Source organism: Tachysurus fulvidraco, chromosome 22, assembly GCF_022655615.1.
Source record: "Tachysurus fulvidraco isolate hzauxx_2018 chromosome 22, HZAU_PFXX_2.0, whole genome shotgun sequence".
NCBI lineage: Eukaryota > Metazoa > Chordata > Actinopteri > Siluriformes > Bagridae > Tachysurus > Tachysurus fulvidraco.
Genome location: NC_062539.1, coordinates 5,972,608 through 5,998,779, shown reverse-complemented (window position 1 = coordinate 5,998,779; position 26,172 = coordinate 5,972,608). Strand labels below are relative to the sequence as shown.

The 26,172-nt window shown below is 39.7% G+C and overlaps 1 protein-coding gene across 6 annotated transcripts in view; it reads right to left on the bottom strand.

Annotated features, from left to right (window-relative positions):
• The window catches only part of LOC113645143 (receptor-type tyrosine-protein phosphatase mu-like), a 186,100-nt gene that overhangs the window by 61,270 nt on the left and 98,658 nt on the right, over positions 1-26,172 (bottom strand). For all 6 annotated transcript variants that reach the window (XM_047806456.1, XM_047806458.1, XM_047806457.1 and 3 more), the window contains 4 exons: positions 14,011-14,319; positions 12,709-12,818; positions 8,598-8,799; positions 7,946-8,048 (listed from right to left, as the gene is read on the bottom strand). In XM_047806456.1, coding sequence (XP_047662412.1) covers positions 7,946-8,048; positions 8,598-8,799; positions 12,709-12,818; positions 14,011-14,319 — 724 coding nt within the window. The remainder of the gene's footprint in view (positions 1-7,945; positions 8,049-8,597; positions 8,800-12,708; positions 12,819-14,010; positions 14,320-26,172) is intronic.

The following is a 26,172-nucleotide window of genomic DNA, read 5'->3' as shown; positions in this document are numbered from 1 at the left end:
ACACTCTCTAACCTGTCGCTCCCTTGCTCGAGCTTGACATGATGCCTCCCTGCGGCCCTATGACTAATTGATTAAAACCTCTGACTGTGGAGAGAGCTGACACACCGCCCCAGCATCAGGGGAAAGAGTGAGAGAAAGGAACGAGCCACAAAAGCACCTGCTTATAACTCTGGACTTCTGGTGCGAGCAAAATATCTCATTTGAATTTTTTTTCTTTTTCTTTTCTTTCTTTTTTTTTTTTTTTTACAAAAGGTAAAAAGATAAAATAAGAAATAAGAGAGGATGATTGATTCTGAGATACTGAGGAGAAAAACCTGCTCTGATGTGCAAAATCGTACTTTTACATAGACGTAACCATACAGGGAATTTTTAAGATGTCAAAATATCACCTAGAATTAGAAGATTATAATGTATAACTCTTTAACCTGTAAAATACATTTTTTTATTCTTTCCAGACTACAAATAATATTTTGCTCTATTTATTGGAGCCAATGAGTTCCTCACTTTTGTTCCTCACTGGATCCAATAAAAAGCAAGTATTAGCCCATTTTGAGGTTGTTTGAGATAATGAAGTTTGATTTAAACGTATTCAATTTATGAGACACATAAAACAGGCTTAATAGCCCCAAGACCCTGATAACATATAAGAAAAGAGAGAATTACGTTCAGGTCATTTGGAGGCTGAGAAACAAAAAACGTGTCATGTTGACGTTAAAATGTGTAGCGTTGACGTTACTTCATTCCCTCATGTGGAAAATCTTCAAAAATATCAAGGGCTTCTGTATCTATATCCATGAAGTGAGTTTACATTGCGGATAAATGAGGTTTAGATATGAAGACATGCTATATTAAGTGTACTGTATATACACAATACAGCAGTGCCACAAGCACACGGTCCCCTGGTATAATTAGTGTCCTAATGATGTAATCCTGGAATGCAAACCAAAAATAATGTACTTTGCATTTTAAGGGAATAACGAGAGAATTCCAGACCCAAGAAAAATGCATCATCCTAAACCAAGCACCACGTCTCGTCTGTCACTGCATCTTTTAGCTCATTTTGGGGGTTGAATATTTTGACATGCTATTTTGTTTTTCTCCCCAATTTGGTCACATGTCAGTTCCCACCCACCCTTCAGTCAACTCTTTGCTAGCGTATGACAGCTATGAATCAAGGAGGGCAAAGGAGGGTCCTCTGAGGTACCTGTAAGGTGCTGCTCATCCTATTGCACAGGATATCCATGGAGGAAAGTGCTATCTACTGTACCTTCTATCTGCCTTCGTAGAGTACATGAGCTCACAGATGCCCACAATTGGCTGGTGTCAATGTGATTGACAGAAGAAGAGAGAGAGAGAGAGAGAGAGAGAGAGAGAGAGAGAGAGAGAGAGAGAGAGAGAGAGAGAGAGAGAGAGAGAGAGAGAGAGAGAGAGAGAGAGCATGCAATCTCTCTCATTCAGACAGCAGGGCAGTTTTGCTTTCTTGGTTCTTGGCATTGAAATGCATTTGCACTACTCTTTTTAGGTGATTATTTAATATTTGAGCCAAGTGGACATCTAATGATAAACAGTAACAACAGGAAACAGGAAAACTGCCAAAAGCAACCTGAAAAACAAGATGGTGTGGTTATGGGAGCAAGAAAGAAGAGGAATGAATGGATAGAAAGCAAGAAGGAGGAAGGCAGGAGCAGTGAGGTAGGCAGCATCTGCGCTCTGGTAGCTCTGTCACCAATTAGACTCTTTCCATCTCGCCAGGACCAAACACTGTGTTTGCCAATTATGCCAGATTGACTCGGCATTGACTGGAGAGTGACCTGAGAGCCTGATTTACTGCCTGCTGGTGTGAAAGCAGACAGACGGAGAGACAGAGTGTGCACCGGTATGACGAGGAGGCATCTAAATCAGACCTCACCTCTGTCCCTGTTCCTCTCTCTCTCTCTTGCGTTAATGCTAATCGCCTCTCCTAGCTGTGTGCCTGGGCATTCAAACAGGCAGGTTGTGCTGCTGAAGGCTCTATATCTGCCTGATTTAAGAGTCGTGCTGAGACACGGGCCTGACACGCAGGCCTCCTACCTTTACTGCCTCCACTCGGCTCGTTCTCTGCGTTTCCTTAGGGAGGTTTAAAAGTGCTACCGCATCGAGAGCTTTATCCCGCTATACTATAAACCTCTCTCTGACACACTCTCTCTCTCACTGTGAGTCTCTCTAGTCATGTCGGTCTCTCCCAGGTGGAATTTACAAGCAACAGGCAAAGAGATCATCTCTGTGCTTTAATCTGAAATCTCTCACTGGAACAACACGAACCAGGTTGACATGCTGAAAATGACATATTCTCTGTGTCAAAAACAACACTGAAAATGTAAAGTCGTGTTTCATGCAAAAAAAAAAAACAACTATGGTTTTTCCACCTATGGTCAAGCTTAAAGATTTGCTTCGACTCAGAGCCTGCCTTTTGCCCTGGTGTCCAAGCGGAACACAACACTGAACATTAAGAGAGTTTAAGATTTTGACTATCATGCAAGATGCAAATACAGACCCATAAACTCTAACTGAACTGCACACCCAGTCGGGAGAAGCACAAGTAAACATTGAGAGAAATCTCGTGGCAATGATGGCATCCTCACCTGACAGACCTGTCACTGGTATTAAGACGAGAAGAGATGCATAAAGAAATAAAGGAAAGGAGAGGGGAGGAAAGCAAAGGGGAGAAAAGGGAAGGAAAGGAACTGACGCTTGGAAGAGAAGAGAAGAGAAGAGAAGAGAAGAGAAGAGAAGAGAAGAGAAGAGAAGAGAAGAGAAGAGAAGAGGCACTGACAAGGCTTAAGCTCTCAGCCCAATCAATTATATAAACAGATCCAGCGTGAGAGCTGTGGCCTGCTGTTTCTCAGCTACAGACGCTCAATTACACTTTGCATTTATCTGTGTGTGTGTGTGTGTGTGTGTGTGTGTGTGTGTGTGTGTGTGTGTGTGTGTGTGTGTGAGTTATCGGCACAGCTCGTCTTGCCTCTGTTGCCCTAGGCTGATGACGACTGATCAGCAAAGGTGGTAAAACGAGTAAAGCGTGAACGATAAGGCGAAGCGTCCCGAATCGTTCTTTGTCCACAGCAGTGTGGTGGAGTGGTGGAGGCGTCTTCTGGCCCGTCGCCGGACCGTTCCGAACATTATTCTAACACCGTATGACATGGCTAATCCTCTTAAACCACCATCAGAGCAAACATACTCGCCTCCCTCTGGTTATAAGTGTTCCATCAACTGTGTGTGTTCGTGTGTTTGTGTACAGTATGTGTGACAGAGTGAGAGACGGAGAGAGACGAGTTCATGAGTTTCTGTTTGCGTGTGTCTGTGTGTGTGTGTGTGTGTGTGGTAACAGAGATTAGTTGTCACGGCCAACTAGAGCCGAGGGAAATTTATCTGCGTGTGCATGTGTTAATGTTTTCTGATTACTAATCGCATGAATATTAAAATGCCCGTGCGCTCTCGGATGAATCCTGGCGGAGCAGATTGAAAACGGAAATGTGGACGATCGACACGAGATTCCGGATTCCCTGCATTCACCTGCTGTTTTTAATTCCATTTGTTCTCTGTGTTATCTTCCCTGCTCCTCTAACAGCAACTTTCCCTTTGATTTAGTTTGCTTTTGCCCTGAAACGCTGGCAGACAGCTGCTTTTGAAACGGCGAGTATCTGGAGCGATGTTTCTCACAAATCCAGTCAGCCTGAGGATGATTGCTTTATCATCTTACCCTGCAACAACAACACATACACATACCCTGTGGTCACTCATGGCAACAGAAGCACAGCTGGAAAAAACGGATCTAATGACACTTTAATGCTCTTTAATTCCTGTTATATGCTTATATATGATCTTAATAGGAATGGTTTAGTGGCCGTACAAACAGAGCTGGAAACTTGAAACCGCTGAATACAGATGTGTAGATTACGCACAGAGATCTACACGAGTTTCACGCTCTTTCCGGCAGCATCTGTTTGTCTTGCAGGGCAGCACGCTGTCTGAATTTTTCAGTGCGGCCAAAATCTAAAGCTCGGTGAACCTGGGTGGAAGAGAGCAAAAGGTGCCATCCAGAAACTTCTTCAAAAGGAAAGACACAGAGCCGTCTTCAAAGGCATGGAACTCCTAGCCTTGTATCTTATTCCCTCTCTTTCTGTCTGTCTGTCTCGCTCTTTTTCTCTCTCTTGCTGTGGATGGAATCTAATCAGACACTGAAATACAGAAATAAAATTACAGACAAAAATTTGTACCAAAAATCAACATACAGTATGCACACTTGCTTAACGAAATCTAGATACACAACCGGGTGATGAAGCGCCTGAGGTCTTTCATTTTGTCTTAAGGTGAAAGTTTTGATGACTTCTGCTATCTAAAGTTCTAAACTTTAAACTTTAAACAACTTTTTCGCACTTGTTATTTTGTGTTTTATTTACAAGTAGAGTAACATTACAGCTGTCTGTCTGTCAGATGTCTGGTTACCTTTAAAATTTAAAAAGAATTTATAAACATTTATAAACGTATAGGAAAACAACATTATTTTAAGTTTTTATCTCAGCAGCTGCGCTAAATCATTTATATTACATGATGTTATTTAATAAATAAATGAAATAATAAACGAAAGAATAAAATGTATTTTTATGTACTTCTTATTATTGATGAATTATACACTTTGAGTTCACTTCAAATGTAAACACACACAAAACCTGTCTCTGTCTCTATTCTGGTGAGGTGGAACACTGCAGTTTGGTGCTTGTTGTTCTCCGTGTAACTTGTTCCTGCTGCTTTCAGGTCGTTCTGCAACTCTGTTCATCGACTGCTGGCAAGTTGTGTGGCTTCCTTTTCCCTAGCCTGAGAGCATGTTGTGAAATCTTATGATTCATATCTGTCTGAAAATGATCTGTCTGAATAATCAATCAATCAATCAATCAATCAATCAATCAATCAATCAATCAATCAATCAATCAGTCTGTCTGTCTGTCTGTCTGTCTGTCTGTCTATCTATCTATCTATCTATCTATCTATCTATCTATCTATCTATCTATCTATCTATCTATCTATCCATCCATCCATCCATCCCTCCATCCATCCATCCATCCATCTATCCATCTATCTATCCGATTGTAATGACAGGAATGTTTAAAGTCTACAGTATGTCTCTGTACCTTTTCCCATTGGAGTGTTGTTTATTAATGTTGCGCCTGAGAACCTGTAGCCAAAAGATATCAGGTGTATGAAACAGAAGTGAATATACGAGCCCGGAGTGTATTAAATAACAGGGAAAATAACTGTGTCTATATACTTATTTCCCTTCGCTGTCTGTAATCATTATACCAAAGCCTGAGAAACTGAATGATTGATACGGCTCCCTTGTCGTCTTAATCTAATTAAACTCACATCTTTATCAGATCGTACCTTATAAACAGCACGGCTTTGCCTATGGCAATGGAAAAAAAACACAGAAATCAAAGTCAGGATCTTAAAAGGTGGTTCGGAGGCTCTTTGGTGTGTGGTTTGTGTGTGTGTGTGTGTGGCTTCATTTGAGTAAACCAATAAAAGAAGCCATGTGATAATTAATGAAAGCCTGCCCTCATGCTGCCTCTGTAATTCTAATCAGCCGTTTTGTAATTACTCTACAGAGAGAATGCCACCTTTGCCCATGGCGAAGTTGTTAATATACCACCTGACTTGCAGCAATAATAAAGAAATAATAAAACATGGAAAGAGATTAGATATGGGATTAAAATAAAGAGATTTTCATCATCTATTTGATTTCATTTTTTTTTTCATTATAGAGCCTAACCTCAATACTGTGTATATTGTGTAAATATGATTTTGCCAGATTATAACTGGAGACTGGGATTAAATAAAGGAGTACTGAGTAAGAGGTAAACCTTTCAAACCTTTAGATATAATCCGGTAAGCCTAGTGTGTAGCAGGAGCACTATTTAACATGAACAAGAACAAGAACATAATTTATTTTTGATACACGGTCATATGAATAGAGCAGTGCTTTTGTTTCTCTTAGTAATATGGGACAAAAACAACGACAACATTTCAGCAGGATTCAGAAACACGGCGAGCGGAACAGCTGGCATGTGGCATGATTTAGATCTGACACAGCGTCCAATGTGAAGTAATGAGAGTGTCAGTCTGACCTAAAGCTTTTGTTTATTCTCAATCTGGTTTGGGTTTCTGGATTCACTCAGCCGAAGAAGTCAGAGATTCAGGGCCTGAAAACTGGAAGTGGGCTTTGGAGTGAGTCTGGGCCACCAACACCGGATTCTACCACCATAACTGTGCTATTTATTAATGAGAATGGGCAGAGAGAGATAACACACAATGTGTGTGTGTGTGTGTGTGTGTGTGTGTGTGTGTGTGTGTGTGTGTGTGTGTGTGTGTGTGTGTGTGTGTGTGTGTTGCATAGACTTAGGGACAGCCAGAGGCAGAGTGAATAGATGAAAAGGTTTCAATGTGAGACTCCTAAAACCAGATACACACACACACACACACACACACACACACACACACACACACACACACACACACACACACACACACACACACACACACACACACACAAACACATGCTTTGTTCTCTGCTTCAAAGGCCAAAGCTCACTCACAGGGACCAAATCCACTAACAATAAAGGGAAGAAAATAGATAAAAACTGTTTTGAAAATGAAAAAGCACAGGAAGGGTTTAGCTGTGAGCTAAAAGCAGTCTTTACCGGTGCAGATGCAGAGTCACGCGCTGCTTTGGGAGCTTATCCTTGGCTTCACACAGGTTCTGCCTCAGACACCACCTGCCTTTATTGAACCTTTGTTTGCTGTGTATTTGAATTACCAGCATTTAGAATACTCATTATGGTTAATCTATGCTTAACATACAACACACTTTGACGTCTTCGGCAACAAATGCCTTCAATAGGTCTGAGTCCCAAATCTGTTTGAGGATGCAAAGCCACCTGAAAGCACACGCCTGCTCTGTATTTGACTTAACACTTACAAAATGCTGTAAAAACATTCGCCTGTGTACAGTAGGTCGCAGCTCTGCTTTTATATAATCACTTACACCTTTCCTGATCTTAAAATGAGTTACACGACGGTTGCTTTGTTGCCGATAGTGTAGGTGATGTGAATATACACGCACGCACAAACACACACTCATACACACACTGAACATACATACACACCTCTAAACATACTGTGCCTGCTTTCATCAAGCTTTAAAAACTTTAGATTTTTATTTTATTTTACACGGCACAACTGAATTCTCAAAAGAGAGTGTGTTATTGTTGTTTAGTAGCAATTTAGTAGTTTCGATAGTAACAGCGCATTTACACAGAAGACAACATGTACAGGATTTGTACAGGTGACGCATTTGCACATGTGCCTAATAGACACATTTTCAAGAAACATCTAGTTTAACAAACTCTGAGCAGAATGTAACCTGAGGCCTGGATCAAACCAGGGACCAGTGAGCTGTGAGATGTCAGTGCTAGATATTAATCGAATCACATAACCATCTCGTACAACCTCACCTGACCTAACAACTGATTATAAAGTGGGTTTAATTTGAAAAGAACCGTATTAAACTGTAAGAAAGATTAAACTCACCATAACCTTAATTCCTGTTAAACGTCCCTTATAAAAAAGAAAGCACACACATTATCTGAGCTTCCTTCTATAAAATATGGTTTCTTGTTCTCTTCCTTTGAGGTGTCTGTGGGGTTTTTTTTCCATCCGATTGCTACACAGCCTGTTCATGTTTCAAGCAAGAAATGTAGATCGTCAAGACCATTTGGTTATTGGTAAGTTTGACTAGATTTTTCCCAACTGTTCCTGACCCACAGAAAATGACCAAAAAGTCTCACTGAGCATCAGTGCAGGTTCCTCTAATGTTCTTGGGTCTCTAAAAATGTCAGAAGGACAATGTTACCTTACTGGTGCTCCTCTGCTTTGGGCAGGTTTGAGGAGGACAGTAACAGTGCTGTCAGTCTGGTTCAGAGATGTCTCCTGATCATATGTAGGCATAGAGGGAGCTACACAGCAGACACAGAGAGAGACAGAGACAGAGAGAGAGAGAGAGAGAGAGAGAGAGAGAGAGAGAGAGAGAGAGAGAGAGAGAGAGAGAGAGAGAGAGAGAGAGAAGGGCAATGGAACAGACAGCAACATCATATCTTAGATACCAAAGCTCCAACAATAACACTGCTTTACTCCAGTTAAAGAAATCACTCTACATCCTCCTGCCTTTGAGCTTCTCATATGTTCTGTATAGATAAAGCTCAAACTGGTAGATAAAGAGACATTTGGACAGACAGACAGATAGACAGACAGACAGGCACACATCTAATCATCTAAAGGCCCTTGTTTACTACTCAGAGATACACACAATGCGGTGTGTAAAGTAAAAATAGCTGGTAGCAGTGCTTTGCTGAGAAGCACACTGCGTCCGTAAAACAAACAATCAGGTTCAAATGTGAGCATTAATCTGTTAAAATATGCATCCTTCCCCCCAAAAAAAAGAACAGCTAGACAACTGAGTGTCATTATATCATGATGGTGAAGTAAATCCGATCCCTGCTACATACCTGAGATCTTGGTGGTGGCTTGAGTGATGGCCGGGGGACCGTAGCCTTTAGCTGTGCTGGCTCTCAGGGTGAAGGAGTACGTCGAGCCTGGATAGAGACCCAGGAACACGTGACTGGTCTCATTTCCCAGTTTGATCACTTTGCCACTCTGGTTGGAGAGGTCCAGCACCGGGTCGAATGAACTCACGGCTTTATAGGAGATCTGAGGACACACCGAGAGGACGTTCTTAGGTCCCAATACTTCTTAGGATCTAATAGATAACACGACTGACAAGGATACAATGAGTATATAATACTGCCTTCAACATATACAGTCTCTCTAAGATTTCTTTAAATTCAGCAATAATCGGAGCCAACACACGTTGTACGACATCATTACACTTGGCACCCAAAGTCCTGGATTGATGTGATGAACACAACTTCAGCTATCATAGTAACTGATTAGAAGAAGAAACAGTAGCCTTTATTTTGGTCACACATACATTACAGCACAGATAAGCTCTCTCTTCATGTATTTCAGCTTTGGACGTTAGGGTTAGAGAGCAAGAGCAAAGTCAGCCGATGATACAGTACCCCTGGATTAAGGGCCTTGCTCAGGGGCACAACAATGGCAGTTTGGCAGGATTAGGGCTTGAACCACAACCTTTAGTTCAACAACCCAGAGCCATAATCACTTGAGCCACCGCTGCATGTATGTGTCGTAACTGGTAAGAGTTTTAAAAGATGAATCCCGTGTTCACAATGTCACCAATTCAAGTAGAAACAAAAACACAACAAACACAACTAAAGTTGTACATTAGACTAAAGATGTTTTTCCAAGTACTGACGTCCCACCGTCTAGTTGAACACAGTGTAAGTCTACGTTATACAACTGCTAAAATGAACAAAGATATATTAAACAAAACAAAAGGTCGATCAGTCATAAAATGAAATTTTTGCAAGTGACAATATCTTGAATTTAGTCCAATTTATCTGCTATTTCTTATAATTAAAAGAATATTATTCTATTTGTTATTTATTAATTTGTACATTAGTGCGTCAAGAAAAAAAAAATTCGAATTTGCCTGGAAATCATTTTGATTATAGTTAAGATTTCAACTTACTAAACATTAAACTTTGGTCCAAACTAGAACACACACAGTTCAATACATAAAAGAGGAATTGATGACGTAAGCTCACGTTATAAATACTAAAAGAAAACATTCAGTGGTGACTTCCATGCAGAAATGTTTTTGTTTTCTACTGACTGTGAGACTCTGAAAACTGAGATTCTCAAATCCACAGGTCAAGGATAAAGTTTGCGCAACCGAAATAACTGCAAATGTGTCTCTCACGTCCCACGTCCTCTCCCCTTCAGCCTTTTGTTGGCGTTTGGTCTGAGCGCTACATTGGCTGCAGAGAAGCGTCTTTCAGGCAGCCGTTATATTGCTGGAGCTGAAGCGTAGGCACCTCTGCATCATGTTAGCTGTTGCGGCGTTGAAAGAAGAACTTACGTACGCTCGGAAAGGTGTAGGCGAGCGGCTCAACGTTTCAACTTTTTCGCACGTTTTTCCATGAGCACCAGACTGTTGCAGAGCGCCGTGGCCACTTGAGAGAACAGTCGGCTTCAAAATGTTCATCAGAACTTTTTTTTTTCTACATGAACTCACCATAACCTGTAAAAAAAACTCTGAGAGAAATCACACGAGAATGTGAGCTTTTTCTCCAAATCTTTCTTTTTTTTTTCCCGAAGCTGAAAATTCTATTAAAGTACATTTTCATCCTTGGAATACAAATGAATTTACATGTCATCCGATTCGATCTCTGAAATTGCCTATTTTCATATGATATTTGCTCCTGCTGTTTACAAGTTATGTCCAATTAATATGCAGTATATCTAAAATGCTTCAAGGCCTTTTTAAATAATAGCCCTCTGCAAAAAAAAAAAAAAGGGAGTGATGAAAAAGAGAAAAACAGGAATTCGATTGTCCGACTGGAATTTGAAATCTTTTTAAATGACAGCGGGCGAGCTTCATTCCTATCTTAATTCTTTCCTACTCTGTATTTTTAGGCTTTAATGTGGAGATACAGAATCACGTTTCTCTATCAGTTGTTCTTGATGACCTTGATGCTGGTAGCAGCCTTTTATTCATTGAGCTCAGCTTCAAACAGGGGTGCCGATACTTGTAATTGCTGATAGCAGATTAATAGACACTAAATGGGATTTTATGTGCGAGCGGATAAAGAGAGCAAAGTTAATGTTCTGAGCTTCAGAAAAAGGAAGCAGAGAGATGATGTGTTTGTCGGTGGGAAGAAAAAGAAAAAAAAAAAGCTCCCGTCTTGGTGATATTTCGAGACGTAAAAAGTGAGGATGAAAGAAAACAGAGAGAGAGAGAGAGAGAGAGAGAGAGAGAGAGAAATAAAGAGAGAGAGAGTGAGGGGATTAGTCCGAAAGATTGGTCCGAGTTTCAGAATCTGGTTTGATATCACTGCTTGTCAGAGGAAACTCAGCTTGAACTCTTTGATATTGTCAAATCAAAGGCAGCAGTTAACGTCAAGCTTTACCGCTTCTCTAGAACGCAGACAAAATAGAGATTCAGGTCAAATCTCTTTACAAACACAAACCTACACAGCCATATGTATTTGTAGCCATTTTTGAAAAAAAGAAAAAAAAAAATCATCAAGATAGATTTAAGAGATTAGATTAGAGGTGTATTCGAGCTGGACTGGCTCCTGAGAGACGTCTGATCGTGAATCATTAATGTTTACAGCTTGAAGAGTAGGATATTTCTATATGCAGTTCTTATTCTCACAGGTATGTTCAGATAAATAATAGGCATGGTGTGTAATAATGCTATAGCTCGGCTAGTCGAGTGGTGGACGATGGACGATATCGCACATTCGGAGGACCAAAACGAGTACCTGAAAAAAAAATACTAGTTTTAGTATTATACTAGTCGATATATGCATAAAAAAAAAAATCTTAGTTTGTCTCTGAAATGCAGGAAAGTAAAGGAAATTTAAGCTGCACTGAGGATGTCAAGTCCAAACGATGCGAAAATAATTGTAGATGTAGTACATCTAAGGCACGGCATCATAAAAATAATGCCATAATGTCATTAAAATTTAGAACTGTTTCTCAAAGCGTCTATATTATTCATCCTGGTGGAATTCAATATTCTCGCTAATCAATCACACCAAAATAAATCAAACCAAACAGATCAACTGTAGAGATTCAGAAGATTCATGCATGGTTTAATGGGATGAAAGATTAATGCTTGGTGGACAACAGGCTTTTACTATGTCCACTTTAATAGTAGGTACATCTAGGAACATTTCTGCAGTTATCCAAGCAGCCGATCTGGAGGCAGCAGCACAATGCATGAACTGGTGCAGCTTCTGTTAATGTTCACGTCAAACTTCAGATTAGGGTAAATGCGTTGGTTTGTGCTTTTTAGAAACTGTTGCTCTCCGGGGATTTTTACACACAACAGTCTCTAGAGTTTAGACAGAATGGTGTGAAAAGCAGAATGAACGATGGGCCAGTTGGTGATAAGTAGAGCTGGGGAGAATCGCCAGCTTAAAGCTGCCAGGTAGGAGACGGTAAGTCTGGTGAGTGTGGTGAGCAGAAAAGCATCTCGGCACACACGACGCATTAGATGTTAAGGTTTATGAGCTACAGCAAAAGACCACACCGGGTTCCACTCTTGTCAGCCAGGAACAGGAGTCTAAGGCTATCATGGGCACAAAATTGTTTTTTTTTTTTTTTTTTAAAGATATATAAAAAAAAAAGTCACCAGTTTTTTTTCTTTTTAGACCAGTTTGGGTTCATGTTCTTTTATCTCATCATCCAATCATGAAATGCAATAGAGATTTTCACCCACTACTGTTTTTATAGAATGCTTTGTTTGTCCCTTATCCAGTAAGCAGGGAATTTTATAGAACTGGATATCTTTAGCACGATACCCCTGGTATCTCTTTGGTCACAAAGCTTGAAATTATTTGGTATAAAAATAGCAGAAGAACGTGATGAAATAAGCGGCAGCGTTCTCTGTGAGGAGTCGTCATTTTTGAGTGGCTGTGGTTTTTAAAGTGGTGTACTGGGAGCACTGGGATGCTCGATTTAGCCTACCTCATACTGGGTGATGATGCCGTAGGTGTGAGCAGGCTCTCTCCATTTGAGGATGATCTTCTCTTCATACACACTGGCCTGGATGGAGTCCAAAGGAACCTCACCAGGCACTGACAGGAAATGACATCACAAACCTCTGAGTCATTTTATATCATTTCTTCCATATACGTTCGCCATTCTTAGTCTTCTCTAAACCGGCAGTATTTAATGTACGAGTGATAACGTTTAAAGTCTGTGTCGGAAAGTTTGTTTTCTTAAAGATGTGCGTGTGCATGTCTGTTCATTTAATTTGTTTTCATAAAGAAACAATCAAAATGCTACTGATTTATCATGATTAAACACCTCCAAATAAAAAGAGTTGTTTTTTTTATAAATCTCTCTGCAGGGCATATTATTAAATGATAGATATAATTACCTGCCTTGAGGCAACACAATCCAAATGTTTTAAAACTACAATTGTGTTCACATTGATAACATGGTAAAAAGTTGGCACATCTAACAAGCTGTTCGTATACTGTACCTTTAAAGAAATTCAATTATAAAAAGCAGTGGGAAACAAATAATGAACACAATTTTAAAGCAAGAATTAAGAGTGTTTTTTTTTTTTTACACAAATTTTTTTTATTTGTAATTAAACCATGCTTTTTTTCGCTGTTATTAAAAAATATTATTTTAGGTTAAAATGAAACAAAAAAAATTAAAAAAGATGTATAGCAAATTTTAATTTTGGTTGTTTTCGTTTCTAATTTCGTTCGCTGCTGTGTAATGGTGTGCCTTTTTTTTTTCACTCACTATAAATGTTTTTTAAGGAATTGTTTTCCTCACCACCAACAACATGTCAAGTCATACAGTATTTATTAGCTTTAAATCCCAAAATACAGCTCCTTTGAGCCTTCAATCGAACTTTCAGTGTATTTCAGAAAAGCTTTTGTCTACAAAAAATTTGTCTATAAAAAAGCCTCAAGGTGTTTTAAAGTGGTGTACTGGGATGGAGTGTACTGAGTGTCATGGATTTACACTACAGTTGATTTATTGCAGGATTTGCCGGATAATTTAACTAATTAGCTAACAGCGTGCTCGACAAGGAGGTAAACAAGTTGAATGTGAATAAAATGTGTCTTTGATGTCGAAGGGTTTTATAATTAGTTGCATGTGTAAAGAGTTGGTTGAGTTTTGATTTTGGGAAGTAACGGAAGGGATATGAATGACACGTTGAGGTAAGGGAATGAATTAGACTCTGAGGCTGTGCAGATTTATCGGACATATGATTGTAAACCTGTTAACTGCAAATCTGTGTCTCACCGTCCTCGTCAGTCTGGACGTGGATCTCGACGCTCTCCTTCACCCCTTCTCGATTGCGCAGCACCAGTTTGACGCTCAGGTTGGTGAAGGGTGTAAGGTTGTGGATGGTGTGCTGAGGGGCGGAGTTTTTGCCGTCGTATGTCACCTCCTCTCGGGTCTCGTCTTTCCCGGTCCCACGAGCGCTATACTCTACTGTCAGACTGTAGTTATGGCAGCGCGTCACGTTGTAACCGAACGGCTCCCATCGCAGGGTCACCTGTCTGGCCTTGATGTCCACCACTTTCAGCTCCCGAGGACCGTGCATTGGCTCTGAGAGAGAGAGAGAGAGAGAGAGAGAGAGAGAGAGAGAGAGAGAGAGAGAGAGAGAGAGAGAGAGAGAGAGAGAGAGAGAGACATACAGCATTTGACTTCTGTATCTCTTTTAACATGCCAGGCATATTGTAGCAACAATTTATGAAAAATCCATAAACATTCTTTGGTTGATTAGATGTTCATCTTTAAATTCTCTCTAAAAACTCTTGGATTCGTGCTTTAACGCACAGATAGGGAATACAATATGTAAGCAGAATTAGGTGTGCAGTTAAAGGAAAATAATCAGTGGTGAGGTGGTGTGATACAGCTGGGCATGAAGCAAAGATACTCTTACAACCCCAAAGTTGATTATTTTCCTGTAACAGCATGCACCATAGTATTTTATTCTTATTATATCACAGCAATATATTTTACTACACAAGTGCACAGACAGCTCGATTCTCACTCTCTCACTGTGTGTGTGTGTGTGTGTGTGTGTGTGTGTGTGTGTGTGTGTGTGTGTGTGTGTGTGTATACAGACACTGACAGAACAGGACTGTCTTTGTGGAAAGGCCAAAAAAGCCCAGTGACATCCCATAATCTCTAATCAAAGCCATTTCTCTCTAGCTCCTCTTCACTATCTTCCTCACTGTCTCGCTTCCTTTTCCTTCTTTCTTCTGCCTTTTTGTTTTGTCTTTGCTTTTTCTCTATTTTCCTTTATATTCCTATTCTCTCTGAGCACAAACAACACTCCCTCCCTCCCTCCCTCCCTCCCTCACACACACACACACACACACACACACACACACACACACACACACACACACACACACACACACACACACACACACACACAAATGCTTGTATGTCTGTCTCATAGACCTTTCAGTTTGCCTCTCTCAATGTCTCTTGGTGGAGAGAGGAGCAGCCAGAGTGAACGGTAATAGGATCAATTTCCATCCAGGTTAAATTTGAACTCCATTTTTTCTGGAACTTTCCTCCTATTAGACCCAGCCAGGGCTCAATTTCCTCCCGCCCCCCTCTGAAGACACACACACACACACACACACACACACACACACACACACACACACACACACACACACACACACACACACACACACACACACAAACACAAGGCTGCTGTTTTGAGGCTTTAGTCACCACACTTAACATTCTGGTGATGGAGAGGGACACTTTCTCACACACACACACACACACACACACACACACACACACACACACACACACACACACACACACACACACACACACACACACACACACACACACACACAAAGACACACAAAGACACACACAGCGTTTCTTTTCCTAACTGCCTTTAAAAGAAGATGTGCAGCAAAATAAGTCCGGAGCACACACACACACAATAATAAGAATTATCTGTTTGAATCAGTGTGAGACTGAAACATTTCCTAATCAGCATGTAACACAGCAGAGTCATGGGTGAGCACCGGAGGAAATCAGCCAACATGCTCGAGTCACACACACGCACGTGTGTACACACACACACATACACACAAGGACATTTTAATAACAATATCAATTTCATTCATCTCTAAAACCTACTGCTTGATATTTATCTAATTACAAGGGCACACAGTGCAACAGGGCACACAGCTGGGGGGGTGGGGGGGTGGGGGTGAGTGGTGGTGGGGGTTTGGCCTAAATACTGAGGTGAATGACCTGGATATTTCTAGATGAGGTAATTGGAGCTTGTTATTCTTTAAAACTGTTCTTCCATGTGAAACACTTTGAATAAACATTTTTCTGATACATATTTCTGTTTATAGATATCTGAGAGGTTTGTGTATAATGTGAAACACTGTCGCAGAAGTAGCCGTTTAGTTAATGACATTTAAATCACCATCAACACGTCTAGTCGTCTAATTAGTTAGTTGTACTTAGCAGACATAGCAAATGATACTTTTTTTAATGTATATAACTTCTGACACAAAATATGAAATATAAAACTGTTTCATTGTATAAAAGCAATATAACACTCACGGCTATGCTTCACTGCCTTTGTTTACCTTCGGCCGAATCACAGCCGTGTTGATATTCGGGAACAAACTGTACTCTGGGAATTTATATTAATACACACATTTCTCAGATCTTCCACATCCCACATGTAGGAGAATTAGTGTGTTATAAGTCAGGTGCATCAGGTGTTTCACAGCTAATAAAGAATGAAAAGATCAATAAAATATAAAACTTATTACAAAATTATATTCCCATATCCCTAAATGTCTGACCTCAATGATAAGTAATTGCCCGTGGTTTTATTTATTCATCCTATTATTCATCCTTCTTATAATCTACAGATGATTAGACAAATCCACAGCAGGCGACGATATACAGTAATGATTGGGTTGGGCAGCAAACAACACAACACAAAAATGTACTCTGGTCGGTGCTGTTTTTGTGTATTGTCTTTTGTGTATTGTCTAGTATTTTTTGTTTGCACTGTCTTTTGTCCTGCACTGTCTTGTTGTCTTTTGTCCTGCACTGTTTGCACCAGGTTGCACTGATGCACTTTATGTATCTAAGACTACTTACTAAGTCCTAATAGCAACGTCTTTGTTTTATGTAGCACCATAATCCTGGAGAAACATTGTCTCATTTCACTGTGTACTGCAACGGCTACAGTATAAATGGTTGAAATGACAATAAAAGCTTCTTGACTTGACTTGAAAAAGCACACGGGGTTAAGGGAAAAACTTTGTGAAAGGTGCAGCAGGGAAAAGAATACCGAGTTTACCCACGCCGAGCGGCATTTCATCATTTATTCACACCGCCAATAAACTTGCGTGAAAAAATGACATTTAGAAAGGTCATGGGTACAGAGGAAAGAGCTGAGCAGGCAGATTCAGACCCCCACCCCCACGCATCACACGCTCAATGGCAGAGTGGCCCTGAGGAGCTGATCTCAGGGAACGGGCGTGCTTGCTGACACGACCCTCACATCTCAGCTCGCAGCTCTCAAGGTGGATATCGGCTCTATCGATAAATAACAGTGGCCGTGATGGATTAACGCAATGCAGAGCCAAAACATTAGTGCCATTACTGTTTCTTATGGCCGATGTGTATGGATATGTGCGCGCGTGTGCGTGAGTGCGTAATGGAGAGCTTAACAACATTCATATCAATGGATATTTAAAATATATTAGCTTCTTTAAAATAAAAAAAAAACTGTAACTGCTATTTAAAAATACAGCATAGATTTTTTTTTCAGATGCTTCACAGACAGGAAAAAAAAAAGAAGCATAGCTGAGGCACCTTTGAAATATTTTACTTTTTACCTCTGAATCAAGAGCGGCTTTAAAAGCTATTGATTTCTAGAACAATCTCCCGAGCATACGCGGTCTGAATTCACACGTGGCTTAAGAAAATGACCCGCGTGTGCAATTGTGTCGCACCGAGCGCCGAGTCATTCTTGCTTTCAGCTCTCAATCATTTTCTGTCATGTGTTATTTCTGATGTACACAAACAAAAGATAGGAAGATGATAATCCAGCACAATAAATCTAAAATGGTAGTGAAGCAGGTTTTCAAAATGGTTTCACTTCCTAACTAAAGGCGAGAAGTAGTTTAATGGTGTGGCGCAATCGAGAGGCTTCAATCGCTGCAGAAACAAATTTTCATTTGAACGTTTTCAATTGAGACACCAGAGAAAAGAGAACGAAGTATACAAGAGGGTAGAGAGAAGAGAAAGAGAGAGAGAGAGAGACACACACAGAGACAGAGAGAAAGAGAGAGAGACAGAAAGAGAGAGACAGAAAGAGAGAGAGGGAGAGAGAGGGGGAGAGACAGAGAGAGACAGAGAGAGAGAGAGAGAGAGAGAGAGAGAGAGAGAGAGAGAGAGAGAGAGAGAGAGAGAGAGAGAGAAAGAAAGAGAGAGAGGGAGAGAGACGGGGAGAGAGAGAGGGAGAGAGAGACAGAGAGAGAGAGAGAGAGAGAGAGAGAGAGAGAGAGAGAGAGAGAGAGAGAGAGAGAGAGAGAGAGAGACAGAGAGAGATAGATAGAGAGAGAAAGAAAGACAGAATAGATGGTATATAACTTGTATAGAGAGAGAGATAGATATAGATGAGTAGATAATACAGAGATATAGTTGATTATATATATAGATATATAGTTAGATATATATATATAATAAAAGATAGATAGATATATAAGAGATATGTAAATAGATATAGAGATATAGATATAAGATAGTTATATATATAGAGAGAGAGAGATAGTAGTGTGTGGAATGGGTGCGTTTCAGGAGAGCCATCCAGAAAATAGAAGTTTTACGCGTGTCCATTTGCGGAACTATCAGCTGACCGCACTGAGTAGGCCAGAGGTAGTGGTGAGTCGAGTGTACCGCCGGCCAGGCACACAAATCACATTACACCAGCTCCACACACTCCCTAATGCACTAAAGTGTGTATCTGAGCCATGGGCCAGGGAGAGAGAGAGAGTGACAGAGAGAGTTTTAACATTCTCTTATTCTAAACTTTATGTAGTCAAATGCACTTAATGGATTAGGAACACTTCTTTCATGCTTATTTTATGCCATTTGCAAAGATTATTTCCCCATTACGGAGAGTGAAAAGTGTTACATTATATTCCCTGACTGTATCAAACCCTAAGGTTTTCCGGCAATATGTGCACTTTTAGCAGTTGTTTAATGAGAGAGAGAGAGAGAGAGAGAGAGAGAGAGAGAGAGAGAGAGAGGGCATGAAAGAAAAAATGTCAACATGCACACAATACACTGAGTGTCATCTTTACAGAGACATGGAAAAAAATGTCGAAATATTTCTATCTTCAAAAGAAAATGATGATATCAAACTGTCTGAGATGCTCCGAGTGCTAGTTTATAAGAATTAAACATTTGAAGCCGTTAAAATTCTGTGTAAGGTTATTGACAGAAGGAAAAACATCCCTCTGAAACAGGGTGCTGACTAATTTTATACCACACTTGTGGCGATATAATTATTCATTTGTTTATTGTAGCTCAATGTGAAGAGCTGAGAAAGTGAAAACAGGTTTGGAATAACTCCATAATAAGTGCGCTTTTATTTTCAGTGACACACACACACACACACACACACACACACACACACACACAGAGAGAGAGAGCTCTGGGTGCTCTGCTCTCTCTTCGTCTCTCGTCTCTTCCTCTTTTATCCCTACTGCAGCTCACTATAACACAGAACAGTCATTAACACATCTGACACAGGTGTGCAATCCTCACCACTCAGTTCCCTCAGCTCCGCCATCCATTCACAAACACGGCACTCGACCACGCCTACGCTTCCTCATTTATACTGATCGAAAATATCTCTATACAGTATAAGTCCATTACCACTCTGGTGGATGAATGAAATGGAAAAACAAGGGTTAAAGAATACATTTACAGCAAACACCCTTATCCAGAGTGATTTACATATTAATTTATACAACTGAGCATTTGAGGGTTAAAGGGCCTTGCTCAGGGGCACTTTTCAACCTGGGATTCAAACTCATGACCTTCTGATCACTAGTACAACACCTTAAACAGTAGGCTACCACATCCCCCAGAATAAACCAAATGGCTCAGGACTGGATTACATGAATAAACACAAGCTGTACATGCATCATTACAGAGTCTGTAAATGAGGAAAAGTGTTTCAACGGCATGAAGTCGGCTAAAGAAGCTAAAGTATGTTCGAGGAGTTGCTCGAAGCTAATTTGCATATAAATGCATTCATCGTGGTCAACGTGGAGTCGTACGTGAAGAAGGAACAGTTTTCACTTGGAACATAATACTGTATTATAGAATGAAGTTTTATTAGAATAGAAATAAACATGTTGTAATTTATTTCTTAAACAAGTCACAAACTAAACCTTTACAAACTACTAGAATTTCTCAAGAACTATGAATCAAATTTTTAAAATGCTGACCTGACCTATTGAAAGATGCAAATAGGACAGCTTTTAGTCAGCAGAATGTCTGAATGACTCAGCGATTATATCCCTATGGATGTGAGCAGGAACAGAGATCAGCACAGTGAAGAGACAAGAGACAGTAATGATCCTGATGGTGCTAAAAAATAAAATAATAAACTGACAATCTTCCTACTGGCAGTAGTATTGTTTTTGCCATGAGTAGATGAGTAGGTTGTAAATGTTGAGATAATATAAGTGACTAAAAAAGTCACTAAAAGTGGAATGAAATCGTCTTATCGTTCCTTAATCTTACATGTTATTAAGATAACGTAAATAACGGAGAACCGTATTTCAGTTCAGGAGTAGAAAGTGGAGAAAATGCCCTAATCTGTCTGTGAAATCCAGGTTAATGATTCCAAGTTGAAGTAAAAATGGTGTCACTGAAAGTTAGTTACTGCAAGGTCTTAGTATCAATTTGGTGGAAAATACAAATAGAAGATATGACCTCTGGTCTGTATAGGCCAGGTTTCATTTTTTAATGTGGATTGGTAAAAGATTTATAAAAAAGTGAGTGAGTGTGTGAGAGAGAGAGAGAAATAGAGAGAGAGAAAGAGAGAGAGTGAGTGAGAGAGAGAAAAACAGAGAGAGAGAAAGAGAGAGAGAGTTATAGAGAGAGAAATATATATAGAAATAGAAATATAGAGAGAGAAAGAGAGAGTGTGTGTGTGTGAGAGAGAGAGAGAGAGAGAGAGAGAGAGAGAGGGAGAGAGAGAGAGAGAGAGAGAGAGAGAGAGAGAGAGAGAGAGTTCATGAAGAGTGCTTCACTGTAAAGTTGGTGGAGCAGAGAGTCTCTTTATACGCTGCCTGGGCCGAGGCGTGAAAGCTCCTTCCTTAGTGAAATCATGGTCCCGCACACAGCCGAGTCTTCGCTCCTGGGTGAAATGAGTTCTGCATCATTAACCCAACATATGAAGTTACAACGATCTGTGAATGGGGACATTTTTTAGAATATTAACACAGTAGCTTCACAGGGCAACAGAAACTTTATTTAATTAACACAGCACTGCAATTTATGGCCTTGTGCTCAGTTTTACTGCTGTGGTCAATCTGTCATTAGGAGCGTGAGTGATATGAGCTAATTATGGCATTAAAACACACTCGGAAAGTGTACCAATGCTATCAAGTATTTTTTGACTGAATATATTCAGATATAAAAAATGTCAGTGTATTTTTTTTTAAAATATCTATCTATCTATCTATCTATCTATCTATCTATCTATCTATCTATCTATCTATCTATCTATCTATCTATCTATCTATAGACATACAAGTAAAGCTGCATTTTTGTATTATTATTATTTTTCTGTTTATTATTAAGAAAGTGAAGAAAAACTGTATGTGCTCACTATAATTGGGATCAGAAAAAGGTGTTATTGTGTCATCTCTAATAAATATTCTGTATATATTTACATCATCTTGTCTAATGCATGTCCTACTGTCTCTCTTCATTATGTAACTGTATGAATTATTTTGCACAAACTCATCAAAAAATAAAAGCATTTTATTGTTCTTCTAAAAACCTATTTCATGCCCACTCGGATGCTTGAATTGCTCCAACATGGCAACCCGGGTCATCCTATATTTACTTATATAGAAAAAAAGAAAAAAGTGAGAATTGAAATACACACTTTGTGACAGATTATTCTGTTCACAGCGGCCCTTTTTCATTATAGAAAACATAATAGCGTATCAGTTGTATTAATTTTCACCACACTGTTTACTTGTTCTAACTCAAGGGCCTTGATAGAAAAAGTACTTCATTAATTACAAATTTTCTACGAGTTCATTAACATGCGTTTTGTTTTTGTGTGTGTTGTCTTTGTACTTTTTTTATGGCTTTCTACGGTTGACCATTTCACAGTGGATTTTAAACTGTGGACCTCACACAGAGTGAATTTCGCGGGCGCCCCAGGTGCAGTATGATGAGCTGCAGCCGCAGTAAACTCACCGTTAATGTCAGACTCTTTCTGAATGCTCCTTTGCAGATGCACCCAGTTGAATTTTATGCTGATATACAGTTGGCCCTGTGTGGTGCTCCTACCCTAAGATATCCTTTTCCAGATTCTGAAAAATCCCAGCCTTCCTGATGGTGTTCGGGGTTCAGACACTGTCTCCCAGGTTAAATGCAGATTAAAGACATATCTCTTTAGCCAGGCATACACATTGTACATCCTATAACTGTGTGCTCCAGTAGACCTGATCATATGCACATTATTATCTAGTGCTGGTTAATATCATGAACAGCAATAGATAATATAATATTTTTCTCCCCATCCTGAGGCATCACATACAGTGTTCCGTCACGTACAGATTTCAGACCTTCATTGAGAAGAGGCCAACCCTGTGAGGATTGTGAGGCATCTAGAGACGTACCAGCTCCAGTTGTGTTCCGCTTCATGAGGATTTCAGACAGTCAAAGAAGAGATGGCAACATGTGGTCTTTGAGGACAACAACCTCCTCATCAATACACAATTGTCAAACTGTATTTGACTGTCAAAAGGACATTATTCATAATAACACTCTCTGGTGTTTATAACAGTTTATAATCACAACCTCCAGTGTCACCCAAATGAGGATGAGATTCCCTTTTGAATCTGGTTCCTCTCAAGATTTCCTTCTCTTCCATCTAAGGGAGTTTTTCCTCACCACAGTCACCTCAGGCTTGTTCATTGAGGATAAATACAAACACATAAATATAATATTAATCTTGAACTTAGGTATAATATGAAACTTACTATAATATATTTCTTATGTTCTGTAAAGTTGCTTTGAGACAATGTCCATTGCTAAAAGTGCTATACAAAAAAAATTTGAATGATAAATTTTCTTTTCAACTTAAGTATGATCGTTTGATATTTTGCCCCATCGCTTGCATGATATTTCTTACATGACCTGAAAAGCACTCCCTTTACTTTCTTTAACAGTATACTAATGAAGCCGGAGTAAGCAGCACACTATTAATGCCGTTTATGCAGCACACACAGCATTAAATCATTAGCTCATAAGTTTAGAAGATGTGCTTATAAAGACTTCGCCGTATAGGATATTTTAGTCTGAGTGGCCGTATGAAAATAAAAATATCATCATGATTCTCTAAAACATTTCTGTGAAAGATAATACTGTATGTATCATCATGCATAGACTTAGGCATTCTCCTGCAGCACAGTAGTGTTTTATTAAATAACTATTTATTAAAACAATTAGAAGATCAGTTTTACCTCTTCCACCCGAGAGGAGTAGCTTAATATGTAAGTCAGGTTCGTAAGCATATAAATCTTTAATGTAAACAACAGAAAAACCCAACTATTCGACTAGAAACACTATTTTCACTGAAATAAAGCATAATTCCAACACCAAGCAGTTAAATGGACAGACTGAAAAACTTTGTAAACATGTCGTATGTACAAAAAATGACTCCTGTAATCATCCATTACACGACACAAGCACAACCTTAATACTGATCATAATAAATCCTATTCCAAGAGAAAAATTCAGTCGGATTATAAAATTTCATCTGTCTGCTGCTAAAAGAAACTTCTCCTTATTGTCTCTGTTACTTTCTGTGTCTGTGAGAGACTTACAAAACCAAGAAGTCTATTGGCCATCATTCATGGATCATTCCTGACACACTTACTTTACTGCCCTTCTATTGGATTATGCTTCAAAATACAGCGAGCGGATGTCAATTTTGTTCCAATTGCTGTTTAAACAAAACAAAGTTTAAAGCCTATTTAATTGCCCTGGACCTTTAAATTCTACAGGATTTTCTAGCTTTATTTTGCTTTTTAAATGCTGAAAATGTGTAACTGCGGAAAACAGTTGGGTTTAAAACAAACACAAAAAGAGGTGGGTTTTCCAGAAAAAAAACATTGTGCTAAAAGTATTTACACACCCCGATCATCTGAATGGCATACAGGAATACCTTCGATCAGCTGTAAGGTATGTAATCAGGTGTTTATTATGGATTATTTGCGTTGATTTGCTTCACATTATCGCTGTTTATAATCCCAGAAGCGCTGTCATTTCATCTAGTGCAGAGTCGTGTTTAGAATGGCTCAAGTCAGGTCTGTCCCATTACAAGGGATGTGGTGTGTAGTTTCCAAAACAAAACCTAAATTGTTATTTTTGGATGGAATGGACAACTATAGTGACATATAAATCAATTATGTATCACAATTACATGTTTAAAATAATAATAATAATAATAATAATAATGTCTCTTGTCCATAATATCATCTGATTTATCACAATGTTGATTATGATGTCCTCATATCGTCCAACCCATAATTTCTTTTTACCTAAATGCCTTAATATAAGGCATACTTCTCTTACATACAGTACTTTTTCAGAAGTCCCACACACGCGCACACACACACACACACACACACACACACACCCACACCCACACACACACACACACACACACACACACACAGTGAGATCTACAGAAGGACAGAGACTTGGTGTGACACTTCTTATTTGCATTTGTAAGAAAGCTCCTCTCCTCCTCCTGTTCAAAGCAGGTCAAGGTCGGCTTTGAAGACGAGAGACGCTCTGACCCTCCGCTCCTCTACTCTCTCTCTGCTGTCGATGGAGAGATACGGCAGAAGAGAGAAAGGCTGAGATGCTGAGATATTCTGTTTGAGCTGATTCTGCGGTGACTGATAACACACGAGCGACTCTGGAGACCACACAGTCGTCCCGATGCTCTGAGATGCCATGAAGCTGGCTCGTATGCATTTACGCACTTTTTTCAAAGAAAGAAAATAAAAGACTGTAAAGCTCCCGCTTGGGAGACGACACCAACAGAAATGATTGGGAAACGTTTGCCTTTGAGCACGGTAACAAAATGATATACAAATGGACCTGAGACAGAAAGTAGCTGGCAGATATCTGATTATTTGCAAAGCAGACATTACAATAAACTCCGTATTTGCAGAGTAAAGTAATTGCAGTTAACAAGTGGGTTGCTTAACACACACACACACACACACACACACACACACACACACACACACACACACACACACACACACACACACAAACACAAGAGGTCTAGATTGGTATTCCTATCACTGCCCCTGGCCTGAAGATGTAATTGAATAATTCCAATTTGACATTTAGATAGAACTATTAGTGAGGTTTTTATCATTACAGCGTGACATTTAAATAATGATTTCTAAATTATCTCCACATTATCAGCTCCTGTTAATTCTAATGGCCTGTCTCTCTTATCTTTATCATGCAAATAGATAACATTGCGTTATACAGAGAGAGAGAGAGAGAGAGAGAGAGAGAGAGAGAGAGAGAGAGAGAGAGAGAGAGAGAGAGAGAGGGGGACATAAATAAAACAAAAGCATTCAGCCCAGAAGAGATAAGACACAAGAGAGAAAGAAAGGAAACAAAAGGAAAGGGAGAAGAGAAGAGAAGAGAAGAGAAGAGAAGAGAAGAGAAGAGAAGAGAAGAGAAGAGAAGAGAAGAGGGAAAGGAAAGGGTCAAATGGTTAGAATCTGTTTACACTATCAGCGTACAGGAGTACAGGCTCAGGGACTAAGAATCCAGACAGATGAGACTGTGTGGTCACTCAGGAGAGAAGAGGAAGTCAAAGACGGGAAAAGGAGAACGACTGGGAAGTAACTGAAGACATTAAATAAGAGGGTGGGAGGAGGGGGTTAGTGCTCACCACCAAATGTGAGAGCATGGAGACATTAGTCCTGGATGAAAGGGAACAAATTGGGCATGTCTACTGCAGACACACTTGAGTGGATGATGATGACAACATTTTATGTTAGTGTGTGTGTGTGAGAGAGAGAGAGAGAGAGAGAAAGAGAGAGAGAGAGAGAGCATGTGCTTGGCCTTTCTCTCATACACTCTTTC